Source organism: Protopterus annectens, chromosome 4.part0 (genome assembly GCF_019279795.1).
Source record: "Protopterus annectens isolate FY-2018-M chromosome 4.part0, PAN1.0, whole genome shotgun sequence".
Lineage (NCBI taxonomy): Eukaryota > Metazoa > Chordata > Ceratodontiformes > Protopteridae > Protopterus > Protopterus annectens.
The window spans coordinates 1,868,453,964-1,868,471,373 of NC_056733.1; the positions used below are offsets into that span (position 1 = coordinate 1,868,453,964).

General features: G+C 39.6%; 1 protein-coding gene across 1 annotated transcript in view; it reads left to right on the top strand.

The window, feature by feature from the left end:
- Window positions 1-17,410, top strand: part of DOCK2 (dedicator of cytokinesis 2) — a 4,134,711-nt gene that overhangs the window by 3,363,103 nt on the left and 754,198 nt on the right. The window contains exons 31-32 of the mRNA XM_044069535.1: window positions 7,549-7,649; window positions 7,769-7,827. Of these exons, the coding sequence (XP_043925470.1) occupies window positions 7,549-7,649; window positions 7,769-7,827 (160 nt within the window). The remainder of the gene's footprint in view (window positions 1-7,548; window positions 7,650-7,768; window positions 7,828-17,410) is intronic.

The following is a 17,410-nucleotide window of genomic DNA, read 5'->3' on the forward strand; positions in this document are numbered from 1 at the left end:
GACTGCAGCAATGTGGATCTTCGAACATCTACATTTATGGTAGGTACAAAACTGTACTTTTCTTCTCTCTTTTTTTTTTTTATTTTACACTCACTAAACAGCAAATGTGCTCCTTAGCAAGTGTAAAGTAATGGCTTGATCATTCTCACTGTTCACACACACACACACACACACACACACACACACACACACACACACACACACACACACACACACACACACACACAGAGTCTCCTCTGCTGTCATGTACACATTCACTCACATGCAGACAAACATAAAGACACACATATACACACACAGACACACACACACACACACACACACACACACACACACACACACACACAAAAACATTTTTTTTGGTTTAATGTATTTTTATTTTACACTTGGTAAACAGCAAAAGTACTGTTTAGTGGGTATAAAATAATGGCTCGATCGATCTCGCTTTCACTTACATGCAAGCATGCAGTTACACACACACACACACACACACACACACACACACACACACACACACACACACACACACACTCACTTTTTTTGGTTTAATGTATTTTTATTTTACACTTGGTAAACAGCAAAAGTGCTGTTTAGTGAGTATAAAATAATGGCTCAATGGATCTCACTTTTACTTACATGCAAGCATGCAGTTACACACACAGACACACACACACACACACACACACACATATACTTTTTCTTTTAATTTTCTTTCTTTCATTTGTATTTTACACTCGCTAAACAGCAGTAGAGCTGCTTAGTGAGCATAAAGTAATGGTAGCCGTTAGGTTTTTCTGTCCGAGCTCCACGGCGGTTTGATATGCTGCCATGAAACAGTGGACTCATTTTTCAGTGGGCGTTACTTCTGTATTTAAACCCTGCTGGAGAATGTTTGTTCTCCAATCAGGATATGATCTATGTATTGCCCATTCTCTAAGCTGTTTATAGAGCAAGTCTTTCTGAATCAGGACAGACACACTGAGAGTTTGTTTGTGTCTTTTGGCTTTTCCCATTTAGGGGTCGCCACAGCGGAACTCCAATCCGCTAATGATTGGCAGTTGATTTTTACGTACCGGCTTGCCAGGCCTGACGCACAAGCTTCAACAAAGGTACACCCATTCACACATGTCTCCACGCAGAAGACACTCTAGCTGAGAATCGAACCGGACAGCTTCTTACTGTGAGGCGACAACGCTACCGCAGCACCACCACCGCGTGACTACAGACACACTGAGAATAACTCTTGGAATTTGACCCATAATTTATTGAATTTGACCCATAACTTATTGAATTGCTAAGTGATATCAAGAGCATTTCAAAGTCCAAAATGTTCCCTTGTGGTCTTGGTCTGATGCGACACATGCAGTCTATACAAGTTAGCTATGCAGTTAAATTCAACAAATAAATGAAAAAAAAAATATTTCAGTGTAAGATTGCAGATAGCTTCAGTCAGCAGCCAAATTTTCAGAAGTCAGCGCTGACTATTACTTTTTTTAGATTATGCTATTGTTTACTGATCAACTTTCTAGGAGTGTTGTAGCTGCCAGTGTTGTTTCTGAGGCAGTACAAGTGGAATGTTTTATTAGCCTAACTAAGTTTCAGTAGTTCCAAGACAAAGTATGTCCTATCTGAGAACACTGTCACAGCCATCATGTGTCTCTATTTTCTCAGCATTGTAGGTACAACCATCCGTGAATAAGGCCTTACATTTATTTTCTTTCTTTAAGATACAATGCATCATCTTTGCAAATTAAATAACTAACCAGTATCTTTTCAAAAACATTCCATGTAATAGTGTTGAAAATTGCTGGATAATGACAGCTCCCTTATGCCTGACCATCACGTTGTAACAATGGTTAGAAAAATCTTTTACCTTGCACAGGTTGTGATACCCCTGCACTGGCCCAGTAATCAAGGAGCCTCAATCCTCACCACTGGCAACTGTGAGGAATGTACACAAAGTAAAGTACAGTTTCCTATAAGAGCACACTGAGATCACAGTCAGTCTGGGGATGGTTTCTGCCTCTTTCTCCAGATCCCCAGTAAGACTCCCCACTGGCACAGCTTTAGGGTTAAGATCTCAGCTGAGTGGTCAAGCCAAAACCAACAGCATCTTTGTAAACTCATACAGGCCAAAAGGAGTCACAAAGGCTGACCTTTGTCTAGTATTGGGAGTCAAGGACACCTGCCAGTAACCCCTGGTAAGATTAGTGATGGTAAGATACTTATCCCTACCCAGCTGCTCTAGGGCTTCATCTGTCCTAGGCATGGGGTAAGCACCTGACTCTGTGTGACTATTTAATTTCCTGTAGTCCAAACAGAACCTGGTGCTGCCATCCTTCCTTGGTACCAGCATCACTGGAGAGGCCCAGGGACTGCTGGACTCCTGAATTACCCCTAGTGCCAACATTTCCTATATCTCCTCCCTCAGAGTCTGTTTGACTCTCTCAGGCACCATATAAAGGGCCTGCGCAATAGGCCTTTGGGGTCCTATATCCACATGGTGCTGCACCAGGTGGGTGCACCCTGGTTTCCTAGTGAACATGTCCCCAAACTTCTGTAGCACTGCTCGGATTTCTAGAACCTGGGTAGGGGATAGGTGGTGGGACATTGCTACCACTTCCACTGAGGTGTCAGTCCGAGTCTCACTGAGGAGATCAGTCATCAGATCCCCCTCAGACTCCTCTTGTAATCCACTGCAAATACTCAGCACAAGGGCGTCCCTATTATGGTAATGTTTCTTCATGTTAACATGGTACAATTTATGCCCCTGTCTCCTGCCTAGCAGTTCTACCATGTAGTTAACATCACTGACCTTCCTTACTACCTTGTAGTGTCCCTCCCAGGCTGTCTGCAGCTTGTTGTGCCAGACAGGAATGAGAACCATTACCTGCTTCCCTACAGCATATTCTCCAGCTCAAGCGTTCCTGTCATACCAGACCTATTTCTGCTGTTGGGCTTTTGCCAGGTTCTCCTGGGCCAAGCCCATGAGTTCCCTGCACCTTGTTCTGAGGTTTAGGACATATGCCACAACAGACTCCTTGTGGGATTCACACTCACCCTCCCACTCATCTTGAATCAAATCTAGAGGTCCCCTCACCCAATGCCCATACAACAACTCAAAGGGTGAAAAACCTGTGGATTCCTGGGGCACTCTCTGTAAGCAAATAACAGATGGGGCAAATATTTCTCCCAGTCCCTCTTAAACTGGTCTTCAAATGCCTGTAGCATCATCTTGAGTGTAGAGATTAACCTTTCAACAAGACCATTAGTCTGGGGATGGTAGGGGGTGGACTTTAGGTGCTTCACTCCACAGTACTTCCACAGACAAGCCAGCAGGTCTGACATGAAATTGGCACTTCTGTCAGTCAATATTTGTTTTGGGAAACCTACCCTGCTGAAAATCTTTAGCAAAGCATTTGCCACCTTTCCTGCCTTAATGGAGGACAGAGCCACTGCCTCAGGGTATCTGGTAACATAATCTACTACCACTAGGATATACCATTTCCCTCTAGAACTTGTGGTACTCTGAGGCCCCACAATATCCATAGTTACCCTCTGAAATGGCTCCTCAATCACAGGCAAAGGCATCAAAGGAGCTTTCACCTTGTCTCCTGCCTTGCCTACCTTTTGGCACTGCTCACAGGTCCTGCAGTACCCTGTTACATCACTAGAAATCCCAGGACAAAAGAAGTTCTGCATAATATGTCTCTTTGTACATTTTAATGCCCATATGACCTGCAAAGGGAATATCATGGGCTATGGCTAGAAGTGCCAGATGACAGGCTGTGAGCACTACCAACTGCTGTATTCTCTCACCCTCTAGCCCTCCCTCAGGGGTCCACTCTCTATACAGTAACCCTTTGTCCCATTATACAGATTCCCTTTTTCCTTGAGAATCAGGTGCCTCACTGGCTATCTTCCTCAGGCCTTGTAATGTAGGGTGACAGCTGAGTCTGTCTCAACTCTGTCTTTGTAACCCTTCCCAGCTCACATTCCACAGGAAGTCTGATATCCTCTGACAGCGGTGGCTCACTGTCAGCCTGGGTACTACTACTCACTTCTGCCTTTGCAGTCACTCTGTCCAAGGGAACATCAGTACCCACAAGCACCTGTGGCTCACCTGCAGTCCCACTGCTACAGGGTAGTTCCCTCCCTGAAGTAACCACCTCACCAGTCCTGGCAGCAAGTGTACAGTCTGTCTGGTTCTTCCCCAGGCTACCATACCCACATGCTTGTCTCCAAACCTGACTGGGTGTAACTGCATGAACACATGGTACTGCATTATCAAAATCATTCCCTATCAGGACATCCTCAAGGATATCCTCAAACACACCCACTTGCTGGCTTCCTTTTCCATCCCCTAATCAAGGTGAGCCCTATCCAAAAGTATTTGGAATGAGGTACCTCCTAAAGCTCTGACTGGAGTAGACTGCCCAAGCAAGTAGTGCTCCTCTGTAACCATTGCAGGCTTCACAGTGGTTAGGTCAGAGGCTGTCTCTCTCTTAACCATGGCCTCTTTCCCATTCACTAAGATAGGATATAACCTCTTGTGGTAGTTTGGTGCGCTTGTTGTCTCAAGACAATGTACTTCTGGCATTTTGTCATTCCTACTTTCTGGCTCTCCCACCTTTTATTCCCTACCTTTCCTCTGTGAACATCTGTATGTTAGATGGCCCCACTGGTTGTATTTAAATCATTTACCTCTTTGTCCTGGATGTGTATCTGTACTAGTTACTTCCCCTTCTACTGGAAAACTCTGTTGGGGCAGTTTGGGCTGCCCACCATGGGTTCCCTTAAACCCATGAGTAGCACTGGGTGTCTCTTTCCTGTGGAGTGATGCCTTGCTTGCTAGGTATAGGTCTCCTTTCTTCCCCAACTCATCTACAGTATTGCATTGTCTATCATCTAACCCAGATGCTCATGTCCTCAGGCAAAGTGCTAAAGGTTTGTTCCCTCACCAAAAGGTCTGCCAGCCCTACAAAAGTGATGACCTGACATCTACTCATCCACCTATGAAAATAAGTGCTTAGTCCAGCAACATATTCATACACACTTTCATCTGCCTTGTGTCTCTGCTCACGAAACCTTTTCCTATAAGCTTCAGGTGTTAACTTAAAACATTCTAGCAAACACATTTTGACTGACTGTATTATAATTTAAACAATCAATAACAGACAGTTTAGAAATGGCAGTTACAGCTTCACCATGGAGTAAAGGGGTCAGGAACTGCACCAAGAGCCCTTGGTCAGCATTATACTGTTTTCATACCCTCTCAAACATATGAATGAAACTATCAAAATTATTCCTCTCTGTAAATTGTGGAAGAAATTTACTAACCTTTATTGCTTCTGGGGTTTGGTTACTCCCTTCCCCACTACCTCAATGACTCTGGCAAAGAGTCAGCATCTCCTTTTCATGTTGCCTCTGCCTCTCATTTTCCTCAGCCTCCAGATGTCTCAGTCTCTCTGCTGCTTCTATATCCAAATGCTTGGTCTCCAACTCAAGTCTCTAACTCCATACAGTTTTTAAGTTCTCTGTGGAAAGGTTGAGCTGTCCTTTTTCTGAGAGTTATACATTTCCATGGCCAGTCTGATTGTCCCCCTGGTTGCTATTCTGTGATGCAGCTGTGACTAAAGCTGCATTCATGTCTGCTTTAGTCAGGTTGGCATGCACCAGTCCTTTAGCCTGGCACATCTCTGCCAATTGGCTCCTTGTCAGCTTGCCATACTCCTTTGCTGATATGCTTTCCTGGTCTCCCTGACTAAGCTAACAAAAAAGAAAATAAAACAATTGTGAGATGAACTCTGAATGTTCACTGCTTGGCTGATTGAGAGTGCAAACACTTTCAGTGACCACTGTACATGGGCCAACCTCAAAGATAGTGTTAAAGGATAACTATGACAGATAAAAGGAAATATAGTCCTATCACCCACCTTTCTTTTAATAAAATAATGTTATCTGTTATTAAAAGCATTCAACAGTCAACAGTTTACAACCTTTTCATTTTAGTGTTTAATATGATAGTTTATTGATTTATATAATCTGAGACATTTTAGTGGCCAGTAGAAGGTATCTGACTTACTTTTCCTTGAAATACATAATCGTCCTTCTCCTAAAAACGATGCTATTTCTGAAGTTCTCTGTAGATGGTGCAATGTAAGATATACCTGCATATTTCATAGGCAGCAAAACCCTTAGTCTAGGTATTAAGATATTAAGATGTTCCTTATATAATGTACTGTGTGGTAAATGCTATTGCTCTGGTTTATTTTGCTCAGGCTGCACTACATTTATGTGTGTCACATTTTATGGTAGTGTCATTTTTTTTAAATATCAGTAAGTATGAGTTAAAATGGTTGCTCAGAAACAGAAAAATATTATTGTCATATAGCTAGTAGTTTGTTGAAGAAAAGGTATCTGACTTACTTTTCCTTGAAATACATAATCGTCCTTCTCCTAAAAACGATGCTATTTCTGAAGTTCTCTGTAGATGGTGCAATGTAAGATATACCTGCATATTTCATAGGCAGCAAAACCCTTAGTCTAGGTATTAAGATGTTCCTCATATAATGTACTGTGTGGTAAATGCTATTGCTCTGGTTTATTTTGCTCAGGCTGCACTACATTTATGTGTGTCACATTTTATGGTAGTGTCATTTTTTTTAAATATCAGTAAGTATGAGTTAAAATGGTTGCGCAGAAACAGAAAAATAGTATTGTCATATAGCTAGTAGTTCGTTGAAGAAAAGATTCAGCTCAGTGCCATTTACCACAGTAACATGATCTGAATGGAATATGACTAATTAAGTATGGATCTGCTACAAGCGCTCAAGTCCTAAGCATGCAAAAACACTGTCTTGAAGCTAGGGACATGAGCATCTTGTATCTCATGTAGGCTGCTGCTCATGCTCAAACTCAGATATTCAAGGAAGCAACTGCTACACCTTACCTGAACACATTGAATTTGATCAAGGTAAGTGAGCCAGTGGTGGCGAGGGAGCTAGAGGGGGGATTTTAGGGTTTGGGAGGGGGAGGGAGTTTTAGGTTTAGGGATCTGGAGGGGGTTTCAAGGTTAGAGACAGAGGGAAATTTAGATTTTTGGAGAGTTGGAGTTTTAGGTTTATAGAATGATCGGAGACTTTAGAGTTAGGGAGAGGGAGTGAGTTTTTGGTTAAGGTAGCAAGTACTTGGGTTGGGAAGTGGGTAAGAGTTTTAGGATTCATTTAGTGTTCTTCTAGGGCTGTAGAGTTTTGTTGGTTCAGGTGTTAGGAGGGCTATTTAGTCATGGGTGATTGAGCTAGTGGGAGTTAGCACACTTGTGTTTTTGAACAAGTGGCAGTGCCCAAGTACGTCTCAAGCTACTAGGACATGAGTATCTGTAGTAGACCCATTAAGTACCCTTTGTTTACTGTATTGAGTGAGACAGGTATTAAGCAGATCACATTAACTACTAAGGTACTGTAATTGTAAAAAGTACTTTTTTAAATAAATATGTGGAATGCTAAAATAATATATTATAGTGATAAAACAATATGTTGTTTACAGTTGTGGAACAATTATTTCCACCTGGCAGTGGCATTCATTATCCAGGAATCTCTACAGCTTGAAAACTTCTCTCAAGTGAAAAGAAATAAAATAACCAACAAGTAAGTACTCTTTCCATCTGAGGTATGTTTTTTGTAATAACTTTGAGGAAAGATATCTATTTTTATTTTGATTTGTGTAGTGATACTTTGTAACAGTTATAATAATGTATCCTTTCTAGATATCGTGACATGAGATGTTCCATTGGTTTTGCTATCCGAGATATGTGGTATAAACTTGGTAAGTAAGAGCAGAATGTGTATGCTTCTACATGTATTGTTACTCAATTAAAAGTGCTGCAAGTAATGTTCAATAGTGTTAGATTCCAAAGTTTTTTCAAGTATTCATTGTTCTTGTTTCATAGTTTAAAATTATATTACAGTTTTAAAAGTTTACTACAAACCTCACATGAAAATTTGTGCAATGCACCTTAGCCATCAATTATTGCTTCATGTATAAACTGACATTTCCTAACTATTTTTGTATATAACTGCATTCTATAATCACAATCAAGCATATTGAGGCTAAGCTACCAGGATGACCAGCTAGATATCAGGGCAGTATAGAAGGAAGAAGAGATATCACAATAGTGGGGACAGTCCTCTTTAGAACTTAGATGGGAAAAGAGCACACTTGTGCTATAGACCTGCTCAAATAAAATAATACTTCTCTCCCTTGGTTCTACCCGCTCCATTTGCCCTGTGGGCTCATTCCGCTCCCCTACCCTACCCCCAAATTCCACCCACCCCCAGGGGTCCTAAACTTATACTTTCCTTAACCACACCCTCTCACCCATCCCATCACTCCTACCTACAACCTATATACATTAACAGCCACACCCCTTCTCCTAACCAACTCCTACTAGCGGCCATTACTTAACTAGTTTACCTATTCTCTTATCAGATGCCTAATTAGTATTTAGTTCCACCTCTCTAATCCTGCCTAACCTTTACCTCCTTACTATCCCAACTCTGTTCCACCTCTTTACTAATCATTATTAATTCTATTAATATGCCTAAAGTAACCAAAGCCTTCTATACCAAGCTAATATTCATAGCTGTACTGACAACTGCCCTTTCCTCAGTCTATATCATTACCTCTATTGAAAATCAGTATTATGAGTTTATTTACTTCCCAAAACAGACAGCCATACACACCCCCATACTTTCCCATAGTCAGATAACTCTCACTTCTAATCCTAGTTATCTTCTAGCCAAATACGATAGACTCTCGTACATTAAATATTATAAACCCACAGTAAAGAAAGTTAAATATCTAACTAACTTTTTACTTAACCCAACATTAAAACTAAAGGATGTACCCTTAAAAGACGGTGACATCCACCCTAACCCAGGACCAACAAATCCAGATAACTCAGGCCCAACAAATCCAACTACTCTAGTTGATCAGCCTAAACTGCCTAACTCTTTTCTGATAGGACACCTTAATATCTGCAATATTAACAACAAATTAGCCCATCTCCAGGCCCTTCTAGATACCCATTCATTTGACATCTTCTGCCTAACAGAAACCTGGTTAAAACCAGGGACTAAAGACAATGAAATAGTTCCCCAAGGTTACAACATATTGAGACAAGACCGATTAAAACGTAAGGGTGGGGGAGTAGCAATTCTGTTTAAAGATGGACTACACGTCTCCCCCTTACCATACAACCAACCTCAGGACAGTAAGGCAGAAGTACTAATCTCTAGACTTCATATCAACCCTAGCAAATCATTATATATCATTTGTATTTACCTACCTCCTGGCAATAATACCAATACAATAGAGGATATACTAAGCTGTGTCTCCTCAACTTACCCACAAGAGACATTAATATTAGGTGATTTTAACACTGACTGGAAAGGGATCATTGCTGATACTCCTACCTCCCTCATTAACCTTCACAGCTTTACTCAAACAATCACCTCCACAACCAGAATCAACAAACCAAACAAAAAAAGAAAGCACGCTAGACTGGATACTCATATATAGACAGTAACAAGCTTATAAGGTAGGAACTCTCCCCGATGACATTAGTGATCATACTTTGACCTATATTACTAGGCAGAAAAAATATATCTCTAACCCCCACCTATAAGATTACGTACACAAACACTTTAACCCAGTATTGTTCCAAAGTGAACTTAAAGCCTGTGACTGGAATACCCTAAAAACTCTTCCAATTGAAGAAGCTATTAAATATTTTAACTCTAAATTCTTAGCTATCTTAGATACCCATGCACCCATACGGTCTATCAGAATGAAATCGAAACCGGCCCCCTGACTAACTAAAGAAACCAAACAAAAAATCGTGCTCAGGAACAGGTATTGGGCTAAGTGGCGAGCCACTAAAGATATCTCTGAGCAACAAACCTTTAGGCAGTTAAGAAATAGTACAAAAAAGGCAATACTTACAGACAAAAAGAACTACTATTGTAAACTACAGGAAACTCACCACAATAATCCTCAGAAGTTCTGGTCAAGCATCAACAAACTCCTTCTCCCAGGCCACTCTCATACTCCTAAACCACTAGGGACCAATCTAAATACCCCGTTAAAGCTGCCAATGCCTTTAATGCTTTTTTCACAGAGATCATACAATTGCTAGCTAGTCAACTAACCCCAGACAACTCAAATCTTCCTACCACCACACCTGGGTCACTTCCTGCATTCCATTTGCAACCCATATCTACCACCTTCATCTACAACTTAATCCAAAAACTTAAGCCTTGTACTCCTTCTGCTGACCAGCTTCCATCTGAATATCTGCATAAAGCAGTCAGAGCAATTGCCTTTCCAATATCCTTACTCATAAATAGAACCATAAAGGAGGGAACCATTCCTGACATCTGGAAAATCTCTCATATTATCCCCTTACACAAAGGTGGTAACTCTAATGAGTACTCTAACTACCGGCCAATGGCTCTGTTATCGCCCTTAGCAAAGATTATGGAGAAATGCATTCACCATCAACTGTTAAACCACTTGACACAACACAACAAAATAGCTAACTGCCAACATGGCTTTAGGCCATAACATAGTACCACAACAGTTCTATTATCCTTTACTGATATCATCAATAGAAATCACAATGAAAACAAACTCTCATCTGCACTCTTTATTGACCTCTCAAAAGTTTTTGATATGGTAAACCACACCCTTCTTATAAATATTCTTCAATCCCTTTCCCTCGACTCTCAAGCTATTCAATGATTCAAGTCCTACCTCAGCAACAGGCAGCAGTCAGTACTCTGGGAAAATAACATATCTTCTGTCCTGCCAGTCACACTTGGCATCCCCCAGGGCTCTGTTTTGGGACCTCTCCTATTCTCACTGTTTATCAGTGACCTCCATGTTGCAGTTCCTCAAACCACCTGCATACAATATGCAGACGATTCTGCACTAATATGCTCATTTAACTCCATATCAGAACTACATTCCCTAACCCAAAAGATATTTAACTCAGTAGAGACATGGTTCTCAACATGTTGCCTCCTTCTCAATGCTAAAAAAACAAACTCCTACACTTTACACCCACCAATGTCTCCTCCCTTAGATTTTCTCAGTCAGTTCCAATAATAACACCCTTATATCCCCTGACCCTACCATGAAACTGCTAGGAATAACTATTGACAATAACCTTAATTTTGATAGCCATATAAACAACACCATAAAGGCAATTAACAGGAAAATAAGCTCCTTATATAGAATCAAATCTTTCCTAACTCCCAACAGCTAGAACTAAGATTGCTCACACCCACTTAATTTCAACTCTTCTGTACGCCTCACCCACATAAACTAATTTAAAGAAAAATAATCTCATCAAACTAGCTAATTCCTACAACAGCATAGCCAGATTTGCCACAGGCAATCCCTTCCGTACTCACCACTGTCTTAATCTGCAGCACCTAGGCTGGCTTGAACTGCAAAACAACCTAATATTCTCCCAACTCACCATTGCCCACAAGATATTCTACCAACCTAACAGCACTCCCATACTTTCCAACCTCATAATCCCCTAGAAAAATCTAAATTCACTATGCTCCTCTAACAAACTTCTAGCCAGAGTAAGTAAAACCAACAAGCTAGCTGGAGCTTCCCTGTTTTCTAATACAGTGGGTAAAAACTGGAATCTATTACCTAATGAACTAACACTACAGCCTTCCTTACCTCTCTTTAAACAAAACCTCAAAAGACACCTAATAACACATTGGTTATGCCCTTGCAATAACCTTGACTAATCCTCTGCTTTCTCCACCCATATCTGTCTGTCACTACACTTACTTCTACTTTACTGCTTACCCCCTGGAAGTAGGCCTGATACTAGTAAACACAACTTAACTTACGTTCTACACCTTACCTTGATGAAGTACTACAATTCTCTTTTATCTCACTGTATAACTTCTCTTTACTGTATCTAAATTCTATAATGTAAACAACTTTGACTTGTATGTGTTGTAATTTTTCTTCATTATTTATGTATCAGTTGTTATCTATTTGCCCTCATAATTTGTAATGTTTATTTTCATGATTTTTAGCATTGTAAATGTTACCTTTGGAGCTTTTCTCCCCGGGCCTCTACTGAAAATGAAAATAAATCCAGTTAGACTAGCCCGGTCAACAAATGTAAAATAAATAAATAAATAAAATAATAACAATACAGGAGAGCCTGCTGGTTCAGCACAGTGCCATATGACTTCTGTTCATTCACAGTAGACTAGAACCTTTGCAAACAGTGATTTAAAGTGAAGTGAACTGGGGGAACTGTCTAATGACAATCACAATTTTGCATCCAGTACCTTGGCATCATCATGGTTTACATAACTGTGTGAGGGTCCTGCAATGGACCACACACACACACACACACACACACACACACACACACACACACACACACACACACACTCCTACATGATGTTTGGAAAGAAGTGCTGAAAGCTACATTAATATATATATATATATATATATATATATATATATAGATATGGGTCACCTTCATTTCGTTGACAGTTCATTTCACCGACAACCAAGTCAGCAGGCCCAATTCACTGACACTTCATTTCACCGATAATCATTTCGCCGAAAATAATATCTGGCCTATTCCCCACTGTAGAGTGACCCTGGAGTTAGAATATATAGTAAGGGGGGGGGCACAGCCCCCCACAATGGGAGTGTGGGGGGGCTATATCATAAACATTTTACAGTATACAGATGCATTCTTACAAGTGCAATGAATAACTATTACCAACAAACCGTTATAAAATCCCAGTATGTGGGGGGCTTCGCCCCCCCCACACCATCCATTGTTGGGGGCTGTGCCTCCCATACACCCCTTACTATATATTCTAACTCCAGGGTCGCTCTTCAGTGGGGAATAGGCCATACATCATCTTTGACAAAATGAGTGTCGGTGAAATGAAGTGTCAGTGAAATGAAGTTTCAGTGAATTGGGCCTGCTGAGTTGAGTGTCGGGGAAATGAACTGTTGATGAAATGAAGGTGATCCATATATATATATATATATATATATATATATTGTATAAGAAAATAAGAATTGCTGTAAACTGAATAGGGTAACAAATTTAGGATAAACATTATTAGTGATCATGCAGATGATGTGCAAGGAGTAGTGAGGGGCCATAAGTGAACACTAGGCAATATAAAGGGATAAGGAACATAGGAATTTGTAGAAAGTTATATTTTAAAAATTCAAAACGTGGAAAAGGGTGGTTGAACTGTGCAGAGAACTTGAATACTGACATAGAGATATTGAAAATGTAACAGTAACATGGGCTACAATGAATATGGACTGGGATATGGTGATGCCTCAATTAAGGATGAACACATAACAAGGACAGCAAAGAAGATGTGGCATTATATATTCATAAGATAGGACAAACTACACTGTATAAGAAGTGAAGATGATAAAGAGGAAAAAGATCTGAACGATGGAAGAAAACAGACACAGAAAGAGACAGATGGAAAAATGTGGTATTAGGGTTAAGTGGCTTTGATGTTTGCTGTAAGATACCCGAAAGTCAGGGGTCTTTGCTAAGAATCGTCCTTTTAATGTATCTGTAAGTGATATTGAAGAGGTCTGGAAAAAGAACTGCCCTTTTTGATGATGCAAAGATTCATAACTAATAAAAAAGTGGAGACATACAAGTGGATTTTGCAAGACTGGAGCAATGCTGTGAAACATGTCAGCTTAGTTTAAATGCAACAAATTGGAAAATAATGGGTCTGAGAAACTTACCTTGCAGAATAACTCCCTGTTCCAGGGGAAATAGTTACAGCAACAGAAGGTACAAGGGAGCTGGAGCTGATCCTGTCATATTATCTAAAACTAAGCAGATAATGTAAGAAAGGAGCAAGAAATGCTTATTGGTATGATACTGTAATTTGCAAGTATCATAAACTGTAGAAAATGCTAAGTAATTATTCCCTTATACAGACAGTTAGTAAGACCACATCTTGAGTGTTACATACATATTTGGAGACCTCATATTCACAAAGACATCGGCAAGACAGTCTAATTACAAAAGAGGGTAGCAGTTGCCCATGGGCTTCAAGAGGAGCCATGTGCAGATTGGATGAGTTTAATATGTGCAGTCTTGGAGAAAATTGACAGGAAGATATGATAAAAATACTGAAGCACCACAATGAAACCTAGAGCATCCAAGTGAGTACACTCTATAAAAATACAGGTATGTGGAGGACACAATCTGCTTATGCAAAGTGAAGCTCACAAGAAATATAACCTTCCTGAAGAGTTTATAGGGTCCACAACTGTGATGGAATTCAAGAATGCATTGTAGAGAGCATGAATCCATGGCACAGAGTGATGGAGTCCTGACTGCAACCCAGATAACCCAGGTTTGATTATCAACCTTGACACTGAAGGAGCTACACAGGGAGGAGGAAGTGGAGTGAAGGGGCATGGTCTGTGTGAGTAGGGGTGCGCACACATGGGGGCATATGCAGTTAATGTGATTGTAATGGTGGTGAATGGTGGAAACCACCTCTTGTATGTCACATGGAGTGACAGGACTTTATAGCAGGAACAACCTTTGTGGAAGTGAGGGAAGCATCTCCACAGTTAGGCATTTGCATGATCCACTTCGCTGCACTTTGTTGAGGGCATGTAGAGGATAGGACATAAGTAAGAAAAACCCAAACCACCAATGGCAACCTAAATGATGACCTGTTACAGCCAACTGTCAGCCCAGAGTTGGGAAAAGAATGAGTGCCATGCTCAGAAACTGGATAATGAATGGCAGGCAGCAGTAGTAAAAAAATGGTAAAAAAGAATGCTTGGAAGAAACTTAAGGCAGTTCTGTTTAAGGGTAATGAAATAAATTTAAGGGTATATAGAGTCTACAGCTTACCCAGTAAATGTAAAAGTGGGCAATCTAAGTGGAACAAGAAAGCCTTATCTGCCATCAAATGTATTTCTGTAGACAGCAAACAGACAAGGAGATAAAGTTGGTATATAAATGGCAGATAATTCAAGGCTTACTTAAGGAAAGATTATTTCACAGCGAGGGTAGTGAATGTTTTAACCGCATCACCAGTGCAAGTCATTGAAGAGAATGAAGGATGTGTATGTCAGAAGGAATGAGGGCTGTTACAGAAAAGAGAGGGTGTTGCTGCTCAAGAACAAGTAACTACACCTGAGAAGACTTGCTGACATCAATTTGTTTGTATGCTTGTATGAATCACATAGTTTATACACTCAAATGTTCTTTAAAATATAGACCCTGCCATGATATGACCACATGGGAAGCTAGGATGGCTACAACTAGGTGAAGGCATAACACATTAAAATTGTTTCCAGAACTTAAAACAAAGGAATTGAAAACAAAGCACTGTTATAAAATAAATATTTATTATTGGTAGACATTCAAATAAGTAACTATGAACCGTAAAACTTCCCAAATTTCCTTGATGTGAGGTTGCATTTTATGAGTTTATAAATAAGTCTTTTTAAGTATTCGGCAGTCACTGTACTTCAGGATGTATAGTTATGCTGATACAAATGCAACATGTCATATGATATGCAATACAAATAAAGATAATTTAAGTAGCTTGACTTCTGAAATTTGCACATCATCTGTGGGTAATAAAGCTGAGTTTAGATACTGTGAAGTTCGTTATGGAAATAAAAATTAAGTAGCATTCCCAAGCAACTATGAGTTACACCCATAGCACTATTTATAATGTCCTGTAATCTCTAAATAATCAGGATGTAGTACACGCTGTATCTCACCTGGGCAGGGGAAAGACATTTATATGTTTAAAATGTGTTTTGTTAAACATTTATAATGTTCATACAATTGATCCTATACATGTAATTATTCTGTAGTACTTTTACGTCAATGCATTCTCATGTGTAATAATCAATTGCATCTGCTAGGCTGGGAAGGTTTTGCATTGAAAATCCATGACATTTCCACATGATTGTGTCAGCATCTGCATTCGTCTGGCAGTAACAAATGAAATGAGACAGCTCTAGGTGAAAGGCACTTTAGTCTTGTGTTTCTTTCACATAGAAATATGCAGCAGAGAAATTATGTTTGTCTTCAGCAAACATTATTATCTTTTCTCTGTCTCTTGAGTTTTGAGAGCTTGTGGCATGTGGTAGAAGGATGTGATATTTCTGAGCACATTACTGCATGAATTATTTTAGATAACAGCATAAATGTATTATGCAGGGATGTCTTGCTGTCTGGTGTTTAACTAAAAGCATTTTAACTCTTGCTAACCTGCACCAAATCTTTTATTTGTGTCTGTTTTATTAATTCATTAACACCATTGTCAAAATATGCACGTGTGTACGTTTAGAAAAAAAAAACAACTATACTGTAAACAAGAATGCCAACAAAGTCTTATACTCAGCACTTTCATCCCATCAATTTACAGAGACGACTTCAAAATAAAAACAAGTAACTGTTGTCTGTTTAAAACAGAGGCAAAAAAATTGCATGATTAAAATGACTAGTGAAACTCCTTTCTCACTGGTTTCATAGTTATCTCACAAACAGAATATAGCAGGATTATGCCTAAAATAATTTTTCAAGCATGAGTATTCTCAGCCGTGGCATTCTGCAGAGTCAGTATTAGAACAACTACTATTCTTTCTTTTTATTAATGACCACAGAGTTCAGTACTAGAACCACTACCGTTTTTCTTTTTATTAATGACCACAGTGTTCATTATTAGAACCACTACTATTTTTTTCTTTTTATTAATGACCACAGATTTCAGTATTAGAACCACTGCTTTTCTTTATTTTTATTAATGACCACATAGTTCTGTACTAGAACCACTACCGTTTTTCTTTTTATTAATTACCACAGTGTTCATTATTAGAACCACTACTATTTTTTCTTTTTATTAATGACCACAGATTTCAGTATTAGAACCACTGCTTTTCTTTATTTTTATTAATGACCACATAGTTCTGTACTAGAACCACTACTGTTTTTCTTTTTATTAATGACCACAGAGTTCAGTATTAGAACCACTGCTATTCTTTCTTTTTATTAATGACCACAGAGTTCAGTGTTAGAACCACTACTATTCTTTCTTTTGATTAATGACCTACGCACTGACCTTCCCTCTCCTCCTCACAGAAGCAAGCAAATATTATGATAATCTTTAGACTGACCATCAAAACCCAGTTCTCTCAACTTTGTAGTTGGTCCAGACCCAGTAAGCTTCTTATAAACTTTATAAAAACTAGCTTTATGCTATTTGGCACACCTCAGAAACTGACATTTCAGAAATTGTCATCAAGGATATTGAAAATTGTTGGTAGA